The sequence below is a fragment of the Chelonia mydas genome, chromosome 7 (genome assembly GCF_015237465.2).
Source record: "Chelonia mydas isolate rCheMyd1 chromosome 7, rCheMyd1.pri.v2, whole genome shotgun sequence".
Lineage (NCBI taxonomy): Eukaryota > Metazoa > Chordata > Testudines > Cheloniidae > Chelonia > Chelonia mydas.
This window is the reverse complement of record NC_057853.1, coordinates 8932455-8956431: the sequence shown is the minus strand read 5'-3', so window position 1 is coordinate 8956431 and position 23977 is coordinate 8932455. Positions and strand designations below refer to the sequence as shown.

General features: G+C 41.6%; 1 protein-coding gene across 8 annotated transcripts in view; it reads left to right on the top strand.

Annotated features, from left to right (window-relative positions):
• The window catches only part of FRMD4B (FERM domain containing 4B), a 197911-nt gene that overhangs the window by 138475 nt on the left and 35459 nt on the right, over positions 1-23977 (top strand). For all 8 annotated transcript variants that reach the window (XM_043551214.1, XM_043551217.1, XM_043551216.1 and 5 more), the window contains 4 exons: positions 18702-18785; positions 19978-20043; positions 21294-21351; positions 22641-22727. In XM_043551214.1, coding sequence (XP_043407149.1) covers positions 18702-18785; positions 19978-20043; positions 21294-21351; positions 22641-22727 — 295 coding nt within the window. The remainder of the gene's footprint in view (positions 1-18701; positions 18786-19977; positions 20044-21293; positions 21352-22640; positions 22728-23977) is intronic.

The window sequence follows — 23977 nt, the reverse complement described above, 5'->3', positions numbered from 1 at the left end:
CTTGGATCCATGTTTGTGAAGCTCCTAACGACCCTGTCTGTGCATAGTGCTAGTGCATGCACAGAAAGATGGAGTTTGTCAGCTGCCCGCTTTGGAGATCAATGCCTTGCTTTCTTTTGCAGCTGCCCTGCAGGGGCCTCACCCTTCATGCACTTGACCTGACAGTTGTATTGTAGCTGGTGTGAGACTCCGAGTGGCTTTTGTTTAGCTACCTAATGCCACATAATCAGACAGCGTTTACCCTTGAAATCACTTTCTACCTGTTAAACTCTGTTCCTTGGGTGCAATAACCGGCTTATGGGAAAAAAAAGTAAAAGCTATAGGATCTGAGGGAAGAGACCTTCAATTAGAAACAGCTCACTGAACAAACAGAAATTCAGAAGGTCAGCTTTAGTCATGTTAATGTTTTACTACGGGCTAAATTTCCACATAGGAAGGATGGCTTGTTTACACTTCTGCTACAAGAGCTTTCAAGTGACTTGTAAATGCAGGATACTGAGCTACCTGCTTGCCTGCAGTAACTAGCAGCTTGCTTTAGATTGCAAAAGCCAACAATAGTTTGCTTCAGCTTTTTGTAATAAAGGGATAGTTGTCAAATAAGTTCGGGTTCTTTTAACCAGGAACCCTGCTTCTCAAGAGCCTGGTCTTTCTTCCACCAAAATCCGTCACAAAACTCCCATTGACTTTAATGGTTCAAGGTCAGGCCCTTGAGAGGAAAAGATGATCTTGTGACTAAAACGCTGGACTGGGCCCAGGAGTTCTGTCCCCAGTTATGACCCTCACCAAGTCACTTAAACTCACTGTGCCTCCATTTGCCTATCTGAAAAATGGAGATAATATATTTCCCTACCTCACCAGGATGCTGTGAAGCTCAACTCGCTCCTGTTTGCAAAAATGTGTTGAGATCATCACAGAGAAGGTGCTACTGAAATGCAAAATGAATTACTTCAGACCGTTCTTTTTACAGTGCCGCTCCCACCCTGAAAGTGCTTTTTTGTGCAATGGTGCAGCTGCTATAATTGTTCCAGAATGGGTCATAAAATATGAATTAAAACCAAATGTGTGTGCAAGACTCCTCTAGATGAACACTATAGCTGAAAGAAGGAATTCGGTTCTGCATCTCCAGAGCGATTATTTGGGTCATCAGTGGTAAGGAAACTAGCTCAGTTAACGGCATATCTTACAAAAATATTATGAAACAGGTCTTCTGTGCCAAACCCTTCTTTGATAGGAAGAATACATTCCAGACACAGTGTCATTATTTATGCAAGTGTAGTATTTTAGCAATCTTCCCTGTTATCAGTATCTGGTTTCTGATGTATTAGTTGTTCATCATCAGTTTGGAACTGGATTTTGAATCAGTTTGGACAGTGGCTCTCATGAGATTTTGTTTACTTGATATTGCGACAATTAACTTTTTAACGTGGGATTTTATTTTCAATGAACCTGCAGTAAATACAGGAATCACCTAGGGATTTGCTTGCAAAGAGCTGAAAATGGGCTACACTTCAGAGAGTTTTAAGTGATTCCTTCTGGGCCTGGTTGATTTTCACACATTTGGTGGTAAAAGGAATTTTTTGGACCTGCATATTGAAGCTGTGCATGGAAAAGGAGTTACTAGGTTTGAAGGTTTTTTTTTAAGTATGGTTCATATCCTGATGTTGATCTGTGCATTGAACTCCCATTGAAGTCAGTGGGTGTCTTGAATGCGGGCTGACCGTTGGTGATGGCCAAAGGAAAGGGAACAGTCATGGTCCAAGAAATTGTAGCAGTTGCTGAGCGGGAGAGCACTTTTTTTAAAGCTCTTATTTTCAGAGAACATAGTGTTTGCTTACTTGAAAATCCTACTGTAAGGAAAAGCCCCGGACTTTGCAGTAAGTCAGCGAAATGGCCTCTGGCATCTGGAAGATAAAGAGCCTCTGATTTTTGTCTTCCTCAGGTTAATTCTAATATGGGCAACAGAATCTTGGCCTGAGGAATTAGGACTAGGATAGGCCTTTATTTAGCTCAGAAAGAGTGATTTCCAGAGGAGGTAAAATTTTCAAAAATGCATAAGTGGCTAAGTCCCATTTTAAAAAGTGACTTAGGAGTCTAAGTCCTATTGACTTTTAAGATTTTCTAAAAATCGAAGTGCCTACGCCACTTTTGAAAATGGGACGTAGCCACTTAGACATTTTTGAAAATTGAACTTGCGGCCAGGTTCTAAAGGTGCGGATGGGAGACTAACTGGATTTTCAGATGTACCTATCTGCATTTTTAGGCACCTAAATACCCTTAAAAACCTGGTCCATAGGCATTTTTGAATAGCTATCCCATATTAATATCTCATATAAGAACGGCCATACTGGGTCAGACCAAACGTCCATCTAGCCCAATATCCTGACTTCCAACAGTGGCCAGTGCCAGGTGCCCCAGAGGGAATGAGCAGAACAGGTAATCATCAAGTGATCCATCCCCTGTCGCCCATTCCCAGCTTCTGGCAAACAGAGGCTAGGGACACCATCCCTGGCCATCCTGGCTAATAGCTATTGATGGACCTATCCTCCATGAATGTATCTGGTTATTTTTTGAACCCTGTTATAGTCTTGGCCTTCACAACATCCTCTGGCAAGGAGTTCCACAGGTTGACTGTGCGTTGTGTGAAAAAATACTTCCTTTTGTTTGTTTTAAATCTGCTGCCTATTAATTTCATTTGGTGACCCCTAGTTCTTGTGTTATGAGAAGGAGTAAATAACACTTCCTTATTTACTTTCTCCACACCAGTCATGATTTTAGAGACCTCTATCATATCCCCCTTTAGTCGTCTCTTTTCCAAGCTGAAAAGTCCCAGTCTTATTAATCTTTCCTAATATGGCAGCCGTTCCATACCCCTGATCACTTTTGTTGCCCTTTTCTGAACCTTTTCCAAGTCCAGTATATCTTTTTTGGGATGGGGTGACCACATCTGCACACAGTATTCAAGATGTGGGCGTACCATGGATTTATATAGAGGCAATATGATATTATCTGTCTTATTATCTATCCCTTTCTAAACGATTCCCAACATTCTGTTTGCTTTTTTGACTGTCACTGCACATTGAGCAGATGTTTTCAGGGAGCTATCCACAATGACTCTCAGATCTCTTTCTTGAGCGGTAACTGCTAATTTAGACCCCATCATTTTATATGTATAGTTGGGATTATGTTTTCCAACATGCATTACTTCGCATTTATCAACATTACATTTCATCTGCCATTTTGTTGCCCAGTCTCCCAGTTTTGAGAGATCCTTTTGTAGCTCTTCGCAGTCTGCCTGGGTCTGAACTATTTTGACTAGTTTTGTATCATCTGCAAATTTTGCCACCTCACTGTTTACCCCCTTTTCCAGATCATTTATGAATATATTGAATGAGGCTGGTCCCAGTACAGACCTGTGGGGTACACCACTATTTACCTCTCTCCATTCTGAAAACTGACCATTTATTCCTACCCTTTGTTTCCTATCTTTTAACTAGTTACCAGTCCATGAGAGGACTGTCCCTCTTACCCCATGACAGCTTACTTTGCTTCAGAGCCTGTGGTGAGGGAACTTGTCAAAGGCTTTCTGAAAATCTCATTGGAAATCCATCTTTCTGAAGTAGATGAGGTCTGCCCCACTTCTAAGTCACTTTTGAAAATTTCACCCATGATATGTTTATTGTACGGAGGATGTAGGTGTCAGCACAGCTAGTCGTGTGCTTTGGACAGCATCAGCCTCTAATGTGCAGTCTAAAGTTACTGCTGGTTCCAAGAGCAATTATTAGCAGAGGTGGCAACAAAGTGAAAATGATGCAGCTCGCCATTTTTTTTTATCAATCATGAGCAGTGCGGTTCCTTTTCCTGTTTACTAAATTTGTGATCCCGGCCAGGATAATTATACTGAATGTGTTTATCAGGAGATGTGTAAGAATGTGTCATAGCAATGCGCACTGAACGGCCAATCTATGTATTTAATGGGACATTGTTACGCTTGATATGGCCAGGCACTTGACCTTTGATATAGCTTTACTGTTGTGCTCTTGAGTTACATCTGAGTTTGTTTTTGGTTGTTGCAGATCTTTGGCCCTTTATTTTCCAGTAATGATAATGTGGTCAGTTTTGTTCAAGGAGAAAAGAAAGATTGTTTTGCTTGTATTCACTTTTCAGTAGTGCCCTGCATTGTGATTAATTGCATGCTTGAACTTAAATTGAAATTCCTATAACACATCAAATCTCCTCTCAATCCCTTCCCCCCAAAAAATCCCACCACCAACACATTAATTCTTTAATTCACGACCATGTGTTTGGTGAAACAGAAAAAGCTACAATCCTCAGTTGAGAATGACTTGAACCTGTAAATTCCAATAAGATCTTTTTGTATGTAGTCTGTGTTGAATTCACGTTGCAGCTTCTGGCACGGTTAATGGTTAGAAAAATATTTGTGTTGTATTCATTTTTTGGGACTCCACTTTTAACTTGATTTTTATAAAAGTTAATGTCTCGAGGGGTAATGAAATTAATAGATTGGGTCTTCTGGTAATTATTCATAGTGTAAATATGCAATATATAGCATGATGCTGCTCTGGAAAATTAGCAAACTATCTTTCCCCAGGTTACAGAGTAGCAGCCGTGTTAGCCTGTATTCGCAAAAAGAAAAGGAGTACTTGTGGCACCTTAGAGACTAACCAATTTATTTGAGCATAAGCTTTCGTGAGCTACAGCTCACTTCAATATAAGTATATTCACCAATCTGATATTGTACGACACTATGTTTTATTTCAGAGTAACAGCCGTGTTAGTCTGTATTCGCAAAAAGAAAAGGAGAACTTGTGGCACCTTAGAGACTAACCAATTTATTTGAGCATGAGCTTTCGTGAGCTACAGCTCACTTCATCGGATGCATACTGTGGAAATTGCAGAAGACATTATATACACAGACACCATGAAACAATACCTCCTCCCACCCCACTCTCCTGCTGGTAATAGCTTATCTAAAGTGATCATCAAGTTGGGCCATTTCCAGCACAAATCCAGGTTTTCTCACCCTCCGCCCCCCCACAGACAAACTCACTCTCTTGTTGGTAATAGCCCATCCAAAGTGACCACTGTCTTCACAATGTGTATGACAATCAAGGTGGGCCATTTCCTGCAGAAATCCAGGTTCTCTCACCCCCCTCCAAAAACCACACACACAAACTCACTCTCCTGCTGGTAATAGCCTATCCAAAGTGACCACTCTCCTTATAACCTGCATGAAAATCAAAGTGGGCCATTTCCAGCACAAATCCAGGTTTTCTCACTCCCCCACCCCCATACACACACAAACTCACTCTCCTGCTGGTAATAGCTCATCCGAAGTGACCACTCTCCCTACAATGAGCATGATAATCAAAGTGGGCCATTTCCAGCACAAATCCAGGTTTTCTCACACACCCCCCACCACACACACACAAACTCACTCTCCTGCTGGCAATAGCTCATCCAAACTGACCACTCTCCCCACACTGTGCATGACAATCAAGGTGGGCCACTTCCAGCATAAATCCAAGTTTAACCAGAACGTCTGGGGGGGGCGGGGGCGGGGAGGAAAAAACAAGGGGAAATAGGCTACCTTGCATAATGACTTAGCCACTCCCAGTCTCTATTTAAGCCTAAATTAATAGTATCCAATTTGCAAATGAATTCCAATTCAGCAGTTTCTCGCTGGACTCTGGATTTGAAGTTTTTTTTGTTGTAAGATAGCGACCTTCATGCCTTCATGTTATAATTCTTGACATCTGATTATAACATTCAAAAACCAGTCGGAGAACACTTCAATCTCTCTGGTCACGCAATCAGAGACATGAAGGTCGCTATCTTACAACAAAAAAACTTCAAATCCAGAGTCCAGCGAGAAACTGCTGAATTGGAATTCATTTGCAAATTGGATACTATTAATTTAGGCTTAAATAGAGACTGGGAGTGGCTAAGTCATTATGCAAGGTAGCCTATTTCCCCTTGTTTTTTCCTCCCCCCCTCCCCCCCCCCCCCCCCCCCCCCCCCCCCCCCCCGACGTTCTGATTAAACTTGGATTTATGCTGGAAGTGGCCCACCTTGATTGTCATGCTCATTGTAGGGGGAGTGGTCACTTCGGATGAGCTATTGCCAGCAGGAGAGTGAGTTTGTGTGTGTGTGGTGGGGGGGGGGTGAGAAAACCTGGATTTGTGCTGGAAATGGCCCACTTTGATTATCATGCTCATTGTAGGGAGAGTGGTCACTTCGGATGAGCTATTACCAGCAGGAGAGTGAGTTTGTGTGTGTATGGGGGTGGGGGAGTGAGAAAACCTGGATTTGTGCTGGAAATGGCCCACTTTGATTTTCATGCAGGTTATAAGGAGAGTGGTCACTTTGGATAGGCTATTACCAGCAGGAGAGTGAGTTTGTGTGTGTGGTTTTGGAGGGGGGTGAGAGAACCTGGATTTCTGCAGGAAATGGCCCACCTTGATTATCATACACATTGTGAAGACAGTGGTCACTTTGGATGGGCTATTACCAACAAGAGAGTGAGTTTGTCTGTGGGGGGGCGGAGGGTGAGAAAACCTGGATTTGTGCTGGAAATGGCCCAACTTGATGATCACTTTAGATAAGCTATTACCAGCAGGAGAGTGGGGTGGGAGGAGGTATTGTTTCATGGTGTCTGTGTATATAATGTCTTCTGCAATTTCCACAGTATGCATCCGATGAAGTGAGCTGTAGCTCACGAAAGCTCATGCTCAAATAAATTGGTTAGTCTCTAAGGTGCCACAAGTCCTCCTTTTCTTTTTACTATGTTTTATTAATGCTGTATTAAAGTCTTTGTAATATAAAAAGAGATCTGATTATCCACCTCCTTATATACATAGTGTGGTACAATCCGGCTATTTGTTTTCTTTAGTCTTTATAGCATAATCCTTTTTATTAAGAGAATATATTTTCTATCAGTGATAGTTGTGAGTTCCAGTCTATTCAGGTTTGTATAGCTTCTGGGGCATGACTGAAACAGACAGGGCACAACTGAAATGAAGATTGACAGTCCTAAATCTTTTGCTTCTAGCAGCAAGAAAAAGTTGATTAATATCAGATTAAGTACTGTGTGCAGTGTCAGGAAAGTTACCTTTTTAAAAGTTTACTTTCTGGCAGATAATCTCAGATCATATTTTCCACAGTAATTTCAGGCCAAACCCATGCTGTCTGAAAGTTAATTAAATTGCTGGAGGAGGGCTTCCATTTTCTTTAAATAGCTGACACATTGGATTTCCATTCTAGCCTGTGGGCTGCAAAGATAACTACCGACTGGCATAACATAACACAGACAATGTAATGAATTCCTGATAGCTGACATATATGAGAGACTGGGGTTTATCGTTACATGGGTGATAAACACAGTTTGTGAAAGGAAATAGTTTGTTTAAAAGATACCCTTGCAGACTGCAATTGTAGCATAATTGTAACTTCGGGAGCACCCGAACCCAATTTCACAAAGGAATAAATTAAATACTTTCTTTGTTTTTAGCTATAATGAGCTAGTGTTAACAATGTGCTCCAAACTAAGAGTGAAAGAACAACAATATGAGACCTTTGGTCAACTTTTACTTGAAAATCTTATTATTTTATGGACAGACTGGAAGATTGTTTACAAGAAAGGAATGTTTTATCAAAAACTTAGAACAAGTAGCTGCTTTACAGATGTTCAGAGTTGTTTGTCTTATAGAATAGCACCTGTTTGCCATATTTCTCGTCCTATGACTATTTCTCGTCCTATCACTTTAAAAATAGTACATCCTGAAGGATTGGTCATGGCATACAAAGCCTTTCCTGTCTAGCTTCCTAGCTGAAGTCCAACCCAGGTTGTAATGGCAAAAGTTGTAACTGTCTGTCGGCTGTGAAATATGTTAGTTCTCCAGGTCCCAGCAGTCAAGTGTCCTCATCCCAGTAATGAGCAGACATGCTTGTCAATCTCCACAAAGAGGCCACGGATTGGATGAGCATGGAGAGTGAACTTCTCTCTAAGCCTTACAGAAATCCCCACCCGAATGAGGTTGGGGCATGTTGGTGGATGAAGTGGCAGACCAGGTGGCCTAATAGAGGGCTTCAGTCTCCAGACATCCCAGTCAAGCAGTCTAGCACATTTCACAGACACCAGTGAAAAATGATTATTAAAAATACAGGTTGATAAATAAGCATCTAAATAAGGATCACTTGATGATTACCTGTTCTGTTTATTCCCTCTGTCGGAAGACAAGATACTGGGCTAGATGGATCTTTGGTCTAACCAAGTATGGCTGTTCTCATGTTCTTATGTCTATGCAATAATATTAAAATATAATATTCCCCCAAAGTATTCCATTGTAAATGCACTGTAGGTAGTATGCAGGTAGCTCGTAAATCAATGTTGACACTCTGGCATTGCTCATATGACTGTATTTCTGCTTGTTTGCCAAGTGAATCATTGTGTATTTTACCTGTCCACAGTAACTCTTTACATAAACTTTTTCCTCAAATACCTCATTTGACCTTTGTTTCTAATCCATTAATTCTTTTGATCAAAGTAAGCTACACTTTTCCCAATGAAAATATGGGCATAGTTTTGGAAATGCTTACTTGAAACTGATGGGACAACTAACACGAAACAAGATTTGCAAGATCAGGCCATATTATTTTATTTATTTTGTTCATTTAGTTCATTTTATATGATGTGCCTGACACAATAAGCAACATGCATTACAATTTAAATAAAAACACATTCAATAAATTTAATCTATTGACAGTGTCATAATAACTCTCTACCCTACAGAGCTAAGACCCTCCTTTCCCAGTCGTCCTTCTCCCTGGGTAAATATAGCAGATAGGCTTTGCAACATGTCTTGATGGTAGAACGGTTCAGAAAATGGGAGTGGAGGAGAGGGAGAGGAGTACTACGGAAACTTAATTCTTGCTGTCTGAGCCACTGCAGTGTATCAAGGGAGATGTAGTCCTGCTGGGAAGCCTGGCCAAAGAGGAGCCTGGGGAAATGAGGCAATTGAACTACAACTCCCATGAGACACCTTGGCAGAATTTCTGAATTGAAAACTTTGCAAACGTTAAGTTTTTCAACCAAAAGTTGAAATTGTCTAGGGAAAGCAGACAAATTTTTGAAGAAAAAAAAAATCAAAATTTCTGTTGAAAACAATAGTTCAGATGGAAAATTTTCAACCAGCCCTACTGGAAGGTCATTATACTGAAGTCAGACCAAAAGGCCAAGAAAATTGCTGATCCAGATCTGAAAACTCCAAGCCTCTTCGTTTTGTTATCTTGGATTTCTCTTCTGACCTTTCTGTGGTTTGAGAGGGGAGAGAGAGTCTCTCAGACACAAATGATCCAAACTGTAAAGGGGCTACTTGTTAAAACCAGCAGGTTGGGTTATACTCTTGAATAGCATGTTTCCTTGAAGATTTACACAGAGAGCAGAATTTAGACTGGTTTTCTCTTACCTCTTACAATAAAGGTTTGATACTGAGTAAATCCATGTCTCTACTGCAGGCATAATGAAACAAAAGCCTCAAGAACTAGGTGGTCAGGTTGTAAAATATGGACTGCAAAGGTCTTCCATGTGGTAAGCTTAGCTATCAGTTTGAACTGAGTTCATGAGGCCAAATTGACCCCTAGTGTATCTCCATTGACTTAGTTACATCAAGGAATAATTTTGGCTCCTGCAGTCTAACCTATGAGCATTCTTTATAGCATTGCACACTGACCCTGCTACACTTCAGCATTTCTCACGATAGTGGAGATAAAAGCCTATTTCTGGCTGAAGCTTTTGTTTACATTCTGTTATAGGTAACCCCCTAGAGGATTCAAACTGAAAGTTGAGAGAGAAAATATTTCTGGGATTTTTTTCCCCCATTTGTTTACATTGCCTGTTTGACAGCACTTTGTGCATAGTCACTTTCACTGTTTCCCCTGATAGGCCCCCATGCTAAGAGATTGCTCATGCACAAAAAGTTGTGTGTCTGTGTAAGGATTTGCAGCTGTAGGACATCTGCCAGTTTTTTTCTGTTTGTGTGGGTCTTTCAGCCAGCAACAGGGGAGAGAAAATGCATTTTAAAACAGGAAGATTTGATGTAAAAACTACCAAACTCAAGAAGGGGATTTGAAGGAAGACACTGTTCCTACAGCTCCTTTTAGCTCTCATTTGGAAATGATCACGTGTCAGATTGATAGTGCTGTTTTAATGTTTTCCCCTCTTCTTCTGACAATCTGAGTCAAGGCTTCGTTCAGTCTGTGGAGTAAATAAGTAGTTTTGTAGTTATCAGTTTGGACGGTCCACACAAAAGTCAATAATGACTCTGAGGGTTTGCCTGCACTGCAGTAAAACACCCGCGGCTGACCTGTGTCAGCTGCCTCAGGCTATAAAATTGCAGTGTAGATGTTAGGGCTGGAGCCCAGGCTCTGGGACCCCGCAAGGGGGGATGGTCTTAGGACCCAGGCTCTATCCAGAACCCCATTATGATTGTATAGCCCCACAGCCTGAGTCATCTGATACAGGCCAGACTTGGGTGTTTTACTGCAGTGTAGACATATCCTTAATGAGTCAGGTGTAAATGCTGTGAGGGAGGTAACCAAGATATTGCGTGGGGGTGGAGGTGGATATAAGGTGTTTTCAAAGTTATTTAATAACATGATCTCATGTGGTCTAATGATGCATAGTGTGATCTAAGAATAACATGCATTTTTAAAGAAATCTAACTGTACATTTGATAGAAGCAACATACACTGCAATGGGTACAAAAGAGCTGTTTTGTTCTGTCACATTCATCCATTATCCCACAAATGGGGTCTTTTTGTGGTTTTTAAATGTGAATCAGTGGGGCAAATCCTGTCCCTGTTGCTGAATAACTGGCCCTGTACTGCTCAGGAGGGTAGGCAGGATTTAGGGAGGGCTGTGACTGTGTTCTCCTTGGTGCAGAGGTCATTGTGCAAGGTGCACCAGAGAAGGGTGAGTGCGATGCCAAAGGGTCCAGAGGGCATGCAGTCCTCTCCCCCATGGAGCTATGCAGGCTACTACAGCCTTAGGGCTGGAGTAGCAGCCAGGACAAGACTACTCTGCCTCAAGGAAAGGATTCCGTCACCCCTGGCCCAAGTACATCTTCCCATCATGCAGACTGCGTATTAAGCTGAGGGTTTGCCCCTACGCTGTGTAAAATTACGTTCCAGTAACTCTGAGCTGCAGTTTGTCCTTGATTACACTGGTGAATATCTGGAGAAACTCCACTGACTTAAGTGAACTTTCTCCAGATTTACACCAGGTAACTGAAAGCAACGTCTGGCTTAAAGTGGCAACCTTAGAATTTCCTTCCTTTTAGCTCCCTAATTTCTACTGTAAGGGTCTCAATTCCGTTGCCCGTATTGCACTGCCTAGGCACGGGGGGAATGAGCAGAATAACAGCACTTCAGCCTCCGCTGTTTTGCCATTGTAGATTTGTCAGTCCTTTTTATCATTATTTTGATACCTTTTTTTGTATTTTGAAGTATCTTTGTATCAGCACAGAGGACTGTGATAACAAGCTTTAAACTTTGCTGCTGTATTCAGACCTACAAAAGAACCACGACTAATTTGGCTGATCTGACTTTTGTATGAACAGACAAGTCATGAATGTTAGCAATAACAGTCTGTCTTTTGGGGGAGGGCTTGGGATCCTTTGATCATCATGTCAACTGTGAATAATCTTCACTCGTTCAAGAGCAAATCCCTAGGTAAATTGAAACAGATTTGTTTCCTGCCTGGTCTTATGGGGGAATATTAACAAATGCACATGCAGGTACTTTTACAAGTTAACCGTGTTCTGCTCTAGTTCTGCCTGTGGGATACCCTTTGGCAATGGTGGAAGTTTTGTTCAAAGACTGAGGGTTCTTATGTTCAAAATACTCAGCTCTCGATATTGGAGCTGGAGAAGAAAGACGGCCAAAAGGTTTAGGCCATGGCCTAGGATTGGACACCTAGTTCAAGTCCTGACTCCAGTATAGACTTCCTGTGTGATCTTGAGCAAATCACTAAGCCTCTCCGCGCCCAACCTGTAAAATGGGTATAATAGCACCTCCCTACCTTGTAATGGTGTTGTGAGGATAAATACAAAACTAAAGAGTGAGAGGTGCTCACATATATGGTAACAGGGGCCATATATGTGTGCTTCGGTACCTAGCTGAGAGAGATGCACTAATGCAGTGGACTGTCATAACATAATAGCACTCTCCATCTGAGGACTTTTGAGCACTTTCCAAACATTAATGAATAAGGCCTCCAACACCCCTGTGAGGTTGGTTACCAGTATCTCCACTTTTTTTTCAGAAAGAGACACTCAGGAGTGGAGATCATATGTAACTTGTCCGGTTGAGCTCTGTGTAACAGAGCTGGAACCCAGGTCTCCTGACTCCTTGGCTCTTATCCGACTCCCCTTGAAATCATTGGAAAGAGTCAATGGGGATCCTGTGCTTTCATTACAAGCCCATCTCTATCTATAATACGTTTCAAAAGTTAGTCTCTCAGCAGATATTAGGTTGATACGGACAGTCAGTGGGTTTCATCTGTGTGATATCTTCCTTCCACACTGTTCAAAAGCCATTTGACAGATGCTCTTTCCAATGCCTTTTACCCATAGCATGTACTTATCCAGTGTTTGAGGGGCCAAACCTTGTAACCGTTCCACAGGGGAACTCCCCACTGGCTAAAGGAAGGCATGATTCTGGAACGTCCTGAGAACCTCCAACTCCCATTGAAGTAAATCACTTGATCAGCCCCGTTCAGGATTTGGGCCTTTTGACTAGAAAAACTTCCTGCGTGTTCCAAAGTACTGTACTGTAACTGACTGAGAGATTAGGGAAATAATGCCAATGTGTGATATTTGGCACTAAGAGGACCAATCAAATGAATGTATCTTAGAATGCTGCTCCAAGATCTAGCTGCTCTATTCGCTTCTCCCCTCTGCTTGAGTCTCTCCACTGGATTGCAGTCGCCTGTTTTGTTTGAGGTCTTTTGTACTAAATTCAAGCTTCCTAATCTCATTGTCAAAAGCTCTCCCTTGCTCCACCTGTTTCTGTAGCTGCCCCCTTATCTCCATCTACACCTCTTTCACCCTGTATCCTCCACCCTAATAATTTTTACTGCCTCCTCTCACACCTGCTTACATACTGCCCTTTATGCATGGAACAGCGTCCCAATGGATACTCACTGAGCCCCCATCTCCCTTTCCTCCTTCAAATACTTAAGAAAACACATCTGTTCCAGACGCATTCCAGCGATAAGACAGACATTCCGTTCACTGAGCCTGATTCTCAAGTCTCCGCTCATCAACTCTGGCGTGAATTGGGAATAACTCCATTGAAGTCAATAGAGTTACATTCTTTAGATCAGAATTGTGCCTGGTGTTGGTCTACCTTTTATAAATAATAGTGCACAGCGTTCTCCTTCAGTGGTAGTCAATCTTTGTAAAGTTAGAGGAGTTGGCAATTCTCAAGAATCGGGATAAGTGTCCGAATATACCAAGTAATCTAACCATTCTCCTGACAGAAATTACAGATCCCATTTCTAGTATTTAATTTGGGTGTGCAACATTCTTTTTCTAACACAAAACCTTTAAAAGAACAAGAGGGAAAATTTTTAATAGAAAATTTCCCCAGTGTATAGAATACATGACAATATTGTATTGTCTCTTGCATGTTCCAGTCCCTTCACACACACACACACACCCCCACCACCACCACCAAGATTGTGCTTAGTGTATACTCCCGTTTATTCCAAACCCTATTGTCCGAATCTCCTCATTATCTGAATCCCTTCCTGTCTTATGTGATGTTTGTTTGCAAAACAATTCCAGAGTGACAAAACCGCCTCATATCATTTTTTTATGATACATCCCAAACTTACCAAGAAGTTGTTAAGATTTACAGAGAAATGAGAGATGTTGAACTGTTATGCCATACCAAATGTAATTAGTTTGTTGGTTAGTGCTGTCTTGGGTGTGCCTGTTGCTTTTGTACTTCATGCTCCACATTTAATGATAATCTCATTAACCACATCTTGTTCCATCAAAGCTTTTACCTTGAGTTACTGCTTTAGCAACAAAAATAAATTGTTATTTGACACAGTGGGCACAAGGAAAAGGGGGCACCTATTGACAAATGGTTCTAATTAGCACAGTTCTGTTGTGTCGGTAAATCTTGAGCTAGCAGGGAGCGTTGTATCGTGAAACGACAAGCTGTGAAGATACACATACTGAGAGTGAAAATATATTATGCATCTTTTAAATGTTTTTAATTCTTAGTAATATACTTCCAGTGAAGTGTGCCATTATTGTCTGCCTTAAGTTCCTCTTAAAATTCTAATGGAGATTTATGTACAAAGCTAAAATTTTTAGCCACAACCTACTCTTTCTGGTATAAGGTGGGTTTCAATAGGTAGATAAAGTTGAGCCAGACTTACTATAGGAAAAACATGGTAGTTTGTTTGATTAGATTTTCTATTCATAGCACAATATGTGTTTGGATTTTGTTGTTGGGTTTGTTTGGATTTTTGTAGGGACTCAGTCCACACACAGCACATTCACTAAGACCAATAAGAGTTGTACATACAGATCAGGGGCAGTATCTCGCCCTAAGCTAGTTCACATTGTTTCAGAAAACTAAATATAGATGATGCACAGAATGCAAATTAAAACATTGTGCCTTGAGAAGTGCGTAATATAGATTTTCATTAAATCTCAGAATTGGGGTATTCCCATCCAGATGATGGTGATCAATTCAAGTTATGTTAAATGTACACTAGGGGACAATATACACGGGGTGGGATGGAAAAGAAAGGAGAAAATACACATTTTCTTTCATTCTTCTCCTGGGGGAACAATACTTCAAATAAGCTTGTTCCATATTCTATTCCTAGGAAATGAACTTTTTTGCCAAAGAAATTCAGCCCTGTTGACCCTGGGCATTTTAAGTGTTGGAATGGTGCCAGGAACCACCAGGGCTGACTCATGAAGAAGTCCCTTGGTATTGGAGGTCAGATTAAATGCAAGTGGGGGCCCCCTGGTCCTGACAGCCAAATTCCAGCATTGCTCTTAGGAGGGCTGGCTTGTGTTATCACCAACTGCAAACAACCCACTGCCTACAGTAACCGCCACCCACCCTCAAATTCATCCAGCCAGAGTCATTTTTCAGAGAGAGGCTTTTAGAATTCAGCTCAAAGCCAGGCATTCTGAGCTGCAGTTCAAAGTGACCTACTCTTTGTTTGGGTGGGTCATTTCAACAGTGGAGCAGTGGGCGTTTCTCCCCAGTCCCCTCTCTTCATGATTTCACCTCTGGTTCCAGATCCTGTAAAAACCAAACACCAACCTGTCATTCAAATCATTGCTACTTTCATCTGGATTCCTCACCTCTGAGAAACAGCTGAGCCTATTATTAAGGCGTGTGGTAGTGATTCTAAACATCAGGGGGAGAACATGCTTTGTCCAGAGGGAGAAGTGATAATGAACTTTTGGGGAGGAGGGGAGAGGCTCCGACTCCCAGTTTCTCACTCTCCATGAAGCTGTGAATCATCCCAAATGCTAATCCCTACTGTGTAGTCAGCAGTTTGATGCCATTTAAATACCAAGCTGTGCAATTTACTCGAGGGCAAAGGTACATGATGAAGGAAGCAGACGGACATACCCTTTTTCTTCAAGTTTTTCGTTCATATTTCCATACATTCCACAGGTTTAACCTTATGGCTATGGAGAAAGGAACTCAGCATGGCCGTTAGAAATGTGGGGCCTTCTATTTAACCACCAAACTCCCCTACCATAGTCTTGTACTTCCAGGAGATGTGCTGCAGAATGCTATGTAGAATACGCACCTGTCAAACGGCATATCAAAGGATGGGGACCTTAGGAAGGGATAACTTCCAAGGTCTGGGCCTCTCAAACAAAAATTTTTTTATTCTTTATATTTATGGGGAACTGGGTGCATCAGGGGATTATGTTCTGCAGCCAGAAGGCCTGATCCCTAGCCTGTGCAATTCATCAGAGCTCTGTTGCCTTCAGTCAAGCTACGTTGACGTACGCTAGCTGGGGATCTGCCCAGAGCCTTTACCGCTAAACCGCCACTTCCAGTCCAGTCGAGGCCCTGCAAGTGATTGCAATTTGTTGCTACCACAGAACAGTTCTCAGTGGCCTGCGAAATGAGCTGATGGTCTCAGTGTGGAGGATTTGCATAAAGGTTGTAATCGATAGCCACTAGGGGGTCTCCCAAACTGACTGGCGGTGGGCAGACGGGCCCCACAGGGCAGAGGGAGTGCTGTCCGTCCTGACAGAATGGCAGCGGGCAATGTAGAGCTCAGTCTGCGGCCAGGTTGCAGATATTTCAACAGTTACAGTGTTTTGGTGCTAAATACTAGACCTCCCATAGCTGTGAAGATTGTGGCCTAAATGTCTGTATTTAGGAAACACCTAGCCCTCCTCGTTGAGGAAAATAGCTCACATTTTCCTCTAAAACTCCTCTAATCCAGTATATTTCAGTAGAGTTCAGCATGCCAACCCAGAGGGCTCAAAACTCATGAGTCTCGTCCCAAAAAATTGTGAGACTGACTTAAAGACCATGAGATTTTAAAACAAAAATAAATACCAATTGAGTTCTTTTTATTTGCTTTCTGGTTTCTGAGCCTTTAGGATGCACTCGGGTCATGTTTTCAAGATTTTTCGCCACAACCCTGAGAGCTAGAAACTTACTGGGTATTTTTTGTGTGTTGGTTTAAATGGAAGCTGAGATTCCCATGTAATTTCTGTCAATTTCAGCATCTGGGACTTTAAGGAAAAAACCCACCCAATATTGTGAGAGTTGACAACACTGGGAGTTTTTAAAAAAAAAAAAGATTCTGATTTTCTTCACAGATCCATGTTTTGTGGCATTCAGGGGCTGATCAGAATGCCAAGAGCTGTGCATGTTCCTGGCACAAGAGCACTGGCTGTGGGAAGCTCAGAAATAAAATTGAAAGCCAGTTAGTACGATAGGCTACCCGTAGTGGCAACTTCAGCCGAGGTGGTGAAGAATAAAATGAGGCTCATCACCTCGTCCCTAGAGAAGGTTCCCCTGTGTCAGGGTTGACACATTGTCAGGGTGATGTGGAAGAAGTTTGCGCTGCGGCTAGCCCATGCTCTGAATAAACACAAAGTTTTAATTTACAGTGCCTTCAGCGCAACACCTGCCAAAAGCACTGAGCACACTTCCAAGAAGCCAACTTTTTAGTGCTGCCTTGGGCCTGCGTTGCTTTCTCTAGATGCAGCATTACAAGATCGGGGCCGATGCTGCAGGTTTTATGCTACGCTCCTCTCTAGCAATGCACAGTGAGACACACACCAAGAAATTCTGAGGGAAGAACTGGAACGTGACTGAGACAAAATCTTGAACTGGGGAGTCTGATCGGCAACATGGCTCTAAAACAGACACATGAACAACTCCTCCGGGAAGTCACCCAGCTTGTTCAATTCAGAAATCTAGGCCAGTGTTAATGAATCAGAGCAGTGCATTCTTTACATGGAAAAGTCATGTTTATGCCTGTTCCTACCCCTGCTAAAGCATGCAGAAATCCTGCAGAAATGAGGCGTGCAAGTTTCAGCTGATTGATTAATGGAGCATGTAAACAGAAAATTTTAACCACTTCAGTGCTGTCTATTATTGCCAGCTTCAGTGGGTGCCAGTTTGTTCAAAAACCAATGTGTATTATATTTACTTTTACTAGAATATTAACTATTTTTCTAGAACTGGTCAAAAATGGAATTTCTGATCTTTTGATTCTGGGTTTTGTCCCAAATTGGGCCAAAGAATCAAAATATCCAAACTTTTCACAGAAGGAAAAATTCAGAAAAATTTCTGTTATAGAGGTTAAACCATTTTGTTTGTTTCAACATTTTCAATCAAAACAAACATTTCCACGTTCCCTAATTGAAATGTTTAATTTCAGTTTGCCAACCTGAAATGAAAACAGTTTATTTCGGGTCAGGTTGATGTTAATCTCTGCGTCCACCCAAGCCTCTGCAGTGTTCCATGGGAATTGTAGTTTCAAGTCAATCCAAAATGAAACATTTCATTTAGGTTTTCTCTGTGGAAATTTTACCAAAATTAGTGTATTTTTCCCTCTTCAGAAAATTTTGATTTTGACTAAACTTGTTTTTTTCAACCGGAAACTATTTGATTAGAAATTTTTTGACCAGCCCTAGTATTTTTCATGCCTGGAATAGATGGGTTGCCTAACAGGAGTCCATTTCTAGCTAAAGGCTGAACAAAAATTCTGCTGAAAACCTTGAAAACAACATGGTCATTCAGGCAAGAGGTTTCCTTTCTACAAATGCTCAGGGCAGGTTTCCAACTTCCTGTATTCTGCCTGGAATCAACGGTATTTGTTAAAAGATGGATAAATACCATCTCTTCTTTTCTTCAGCAGCCTGATTTCCCCATTGGACATGATATTGTGCTCACAATGAATGATAACCCTGGTGTACAGGACAGCATTTTACAGAATTGTCATGTCAGAAGGCCTCTAGAATTACATTGCTAAAGTAGCTGGAATATGGTGCAAAAGAACATGTTTTTGGGTAGCTGATACCCAGTGGCCTTTCCTTTTCTGGAAACTAATGATTGCATCTGTGATTTAGCAGCAGTAACTTTTGTACCATTTTTATTTTTAGTGACGATAACACAAGAAAAGATTTAAAGGCACTGCCTGCCTTCCCTACCAAGACCTTGCAGGAACACCCCTCACTCACTTACTGGTAAGCTCCTTGCTAGTATAGAAATGTGAATGTTAGTAGCAATTAGTAGCCATTACCAGGTCAGTTTTGTACACTGTTTGTAAAGGGTGTAGCATGTGTTATAAATGGGTTTGATCCCAAGCCCTGTATCTAAATACTTTTAAACTTTAGAGGTTCTGAATCCAAACCCAGATCTGGATATAAATGTTTTGTTAGCCCCTACCTTTGTGACCTTTGTGGGGTCAAACAAAATCTCTGGATCTGAACATCACCAAATTTGAGAGAGACGTGAAATCCAAACTCCAGTCCAGCTCTGAATTTTGCAAATGGCACCCATTGTTTAGAGCAGGCTTAATCAAAACAATTCTCCAGGCCAGGGGGTGTCTGAAATGCAGAGCCAGTTACAGTTTTGTGCCTTGAGTCCATCTTTAGCATGTGTCCTTAGGTAAGAAATACAGCTCAGCATTTGTGTTGTGAAGAAACAGTATTAAACAATAAGATACTTTTATGTTGTAATAGATCCCCTTTATGCAGGTACAGTATCCTGCTTTATTTCATTTCTAGGCTCTAACTTACACTTTTCTCATTTTACCACTAATACTTTTTAGAAGGATTCATTTTTTTCCCTATTAAGTGCTATGCAACTAAATCACTTGGCCTGGTTTTCATTTGTCTTCAAGAGTAATAGAGGGCCGAATGCGTATTTTGTTTCTAATTCCAGCCGAACAAAATGTAGACACACATGATGGAGTGACAATGGTATAGGTCGTCTGTAGGTTCATTTGTTACATGGCTGAGAATAAAAATAACCTGTACGAATATGTAGGAATTAACACATCCATTATAACTGTTCTCTGTCTTACATAAGCAGCACTAGCCACGGTCTGAAGTTCTGGGTTTTTTAGGTCCTAGATATGAATTTATCTAATTAGTACCATTATTCTACAGCAGCATCTGTAACAAAGCTGGTTGATCTGAAATGAGTAGCTAATTAGACTCTGGAACATTGGATGATTTAGTAAGGATTAGACAGAAGGTTCCATTCTGCATAATGAAGGATGGAACTGGAGTCATTACGAAACTGAAACTATTGAGAAATGTTCAATGAAGCGCCTTTGGTACATGCTGAGCCTGGATTTGAATATCATCAAAAGTTACTGCATGTAAAAAAAAATCACTGACCCGCTAAATTGATTTTGTGCTTGTTTTGCAGTGAGGACAGAGTAATTGAACATTATATAAAAATTAAAGGTCTGACCAGAGGACAAGCTATTGTTCAGTGAGTGTATCGTTTATTTCATTGGGGGGTATTTTTGAAATACTTTCTGTTGATATGTGGGAATGATGTTGTGCTGATAATCATTCATTGTGGACTTTTACCATTCATATCTGTAGCAACGACATTTTTGATTGATACTATTTAATACAGACAGCAAATTTACATTAACCCATGTCTTAAATTTTGCATTTCACAAGTCCCCAGTTAAGGTTTTACCTCCTTTAAATATCTTCGATATGCAAAAAATGATTATGGCCTCATTTTAATACCAGTACCAGGGGGATTGCCTCCAAGCTTTGTTTGCTAACAGTTAATTTTTACCCCAAAATCTGAAGGAGGATGTTGCCTTAAGTTGTGTAAGGATAACAAATATATGTATTGTTTTAAGGTGGTTTGAATTTGGTTTTCAAAAGGTGAGGGACTTAGGGGCTATTCCAAAGCCAATTGAAGTCAATGGACAGATTCCCATTGCTGAGCTTTATATCAGACCTAGAAGCACTGAGTGGAGGCAAATATAGTATAAGGTGTAATATGCCCAGATGTTTGAGAAGAGCTACATAGTTATATGAAGCAGACAGCGTGCAAGTTTCCCCACACTGCACCTCTCTCCTAGCCAGTAAAAGTCCTGCTGTTAAGTCCTAGGACTCTTTCAAGTAGGAATGTAGAATAAATGATCTTTTCAGAGGTTCACTAATCCATTGAATCACCAATGTATTGAATCACGTAGACACTTAATGGCATAATTGTATTAATATTACTACTTCAAACCACTTCTTTTTTGACGTTACCATAACTCTCCTTCCCATTTTCCCAAGTCACCAGAATTAAATAAGCCTAGGCAGCTCTTTTCCTGCAACATTCTGTCTTGGATGGTTTAGACACAACAAATCCTGCATCTTGGCAGGGGATTAGACTTGTGGTCTAAACCCTATGGTTCTATGATTCTGACATTTCAGAAAAGACCTTTCAACATGTAGTTTTAGTCTCAGCTTCCTCAACTCTTGATAAGAGGAATTACAGGGAACAGTTACTTTATTTTCCAAAAATTTGTTGTGTGTGCACAGAAGTTTTGCCATCGACTTTAACTGGGCCAGAATTTCACCTCTGTTCCCAATGGAGGGTGCTGAGCCCATCACTTAATATGCAAAAGATAAATGATTTTATCTGAATGCATATGTAAAAGAGGATATGTTAAGAGGCATTATTCTCTCCAGAGCAACTCATCAAATACACTGTAAATCTATCTACAGGTACATGAAAGTGGTAGAAGCTCTGCCTACATATGGAGTCCATTACTATGGAGTAAAGGTTAGTGATTGTTTATAGATAACATGATTCCATTCTTGAGGGAACAGTTTCACTGTACAGCATCTGCCTGTCAATATTAAAAACTGGACTTCTGATTCATACTTTTTCAGTGTTCTTAGAGAACTGTTTTGTTATTGGTGGACTGCAAATCATTTATAGAGAAGGCAGAAGGGAATCGTTGCTTTAACCCCCCCCCGTAATCCTACCATCCTAATTAAACTGGATATCACTTCTAGCTTTTAAGCAGTTACATTTCTCCAGAGGCCCGGTGCATTGTTAATCAAGATTAGAAAAATGTAACAGAGAGAAGAGATAGGGTACATCTGTGTTGTAGCCAGGGGTGTGGTTTACAGCTCATGCGGACACACCTGTGCTAACTGTACTCTACCTAGCTCGCTAAAAGTAGCAGTGAGAACACGGTGGCATGGGCTTAAGCATTGGCTGCACAATCGAATACATACCAAGGAGGTCAGGCAGGCCTGTGCAGCCCACGCCACCTCACCCTCAGAGCTATTTTAGCCTAAAGTTAGCGCAGGTACCTCTACATGAGCTGCAGAACGTACCCCTAGCTGCAGTGTAAATGCACCCTCTGTAATTAGTGAAATCCTGCTGCCATTACCACGCTCAGCAGTCTCTTCCTTCTCAGCCCCATACCATTTGAAGCATTTTGTTAAAATTGAACGAAATGATGCTGACAAAATTTCTATAGAACTGAAAAGATTTTTGAGGCGGGGATGGGAGTAGTTTAATAACGAGTCGATACATTGGAAACAAATTCTGGATAAATGGGCAAAGCATGAGTCAAAAAAAAAAAATTCTTTATCGCATATAAGGGTGTCTATCCAGCAGGGATCACAGTCACTTACTATGGTGTATTGAGTGAGGAGTACTGGACATAGTCTTCTGTTCCCTCTCTGCATTTATTTATGTATTGTGCAATGCATCTGTACTGTGTACATGGCCTTTGGCCACTCCCTCTGCTGCCATCCTTCCCTCCCCGCGGTCCCGCCTGCCGTGATCTCCACCCACGTGTTGCAGCATCTGCTGCTTTTTGCCCACTTGCGCAGCCAACAGACCAGCTTCCCTTCGTCCTTCGCTCTGTCTGAGATGGCAATGGCAGAGCCCTTTCATCCCAGTCTCACGGCTTGAGTGCAGGTTTGTTTGCAAAGTCCCCCTGTGTTCCTAACCTGCTGATTCTGGTCACAGAATGAAATCGGTAAATACGATGTAACCTTTGAAGTTCTTAACTCCTTATTAGATCTTGGTTCTTGTGTTCTTCCATTTTACAGGATAAACAAGGAATCCCTTGGTGGCTTGGCATCAGTTATAAAGGAATAGGACAGTACGACTTACAAGACAAAGTCAAGCCTAGAAAAGTAAGGGTATTTTGCCATGTCAAAATACATCTTCTTTTTTTTCTTTTCTTTTTTTTTAAGCCATGGCTAGTTAGAATCCTAAGGAAAATGAAAGCTTTAGACTCCATGAATTCTGGAAAACTGGAGAGGAAGAGACATGCTTCCTCTCCAGCAGATACAGTGCAAACTCTTAATGTGTAATACAAAAGTTTAGTTCAAACATGCTTCTAATGAGTTTGATGGTCTCAGTGCATTCGCTACTGGACTTTTAAGAACCTCACTAGGTCATCCCTCAGTATGAAGCAATCTGGTGTAGCTGGGGGTCTCTGCTTTACATGGGTTCAGAGTTATTGGTCCTGGCTTTAGTCTTTCCTCAAGCAGAATCTCCATTTACTTCAGTGGGTGGGGTGGGTGTGGGGGTGTGTGTGTGCGTATGTGTGAAAGAGAGAGAGAGAGAGAGATGATAAGTGGATCAGGCCATAAGATCAGTCCAGTATCTCACATGGGTGAGATACTGGTTGAATCATTGGTGCAGCTGCAGGCCAATCAATCTGCTGATTCCCAGGAGGTGTGTAACCATAGGCGGTGGGTTGAGAACATGTGCTTGAATATCCAAGGCTGCTCTTTTCTCCTCATCCCCATCTGCGTATTTGAGTAATTCCTGCCAATAATCACAGTTACTGAAGCAAAGCACAGGGCCCTGTATTCCCTCGCTGGCTCCCTACAAGTCATCTATTAGCGGACCCTAACAGGCCCCTCTGCTGGCAAGCTGTCATACCGCCCAAGCACGTGATGTGCACGGGAACTATTCCAGCTCAACAACTGATTAAGTCCCATTCAGAGCTTGGAATGAGCCCTGGAGGTCTTTGGAGAACTGGTTTCCTAGAATGGTTGGGGGAGGTTTCGACATCTGTGCGAGTTGTCCTGTGTGGGGGAATACACCTGGTTTCTCTCTTGTAGCCATGTCTCCTCTGTCCCCGTGCAGAACTAGTTTTCTGATGTGCTTCTTACCCCAGGATTTGGGCAGTAGCTCACGGGAGCGTGCATGCTGCCAGCAGTCACTTCAGATCAGTTTAGACCATTGTGCTCTTGTCCAGGAGATGGAAAGTTACACAGGAGGAGTGAGCATGGGGAACAGAATTGGCTGGCACATATTCTGAACGAGCTTCTAGAAACATGGCTATAGGAAAATGTGAGATCCACTTGAAGCAATTCAAAGAGACACACTTTGTCACTGTCCTTCTCTCCTTTTTGACAGTCAGCTACTGATT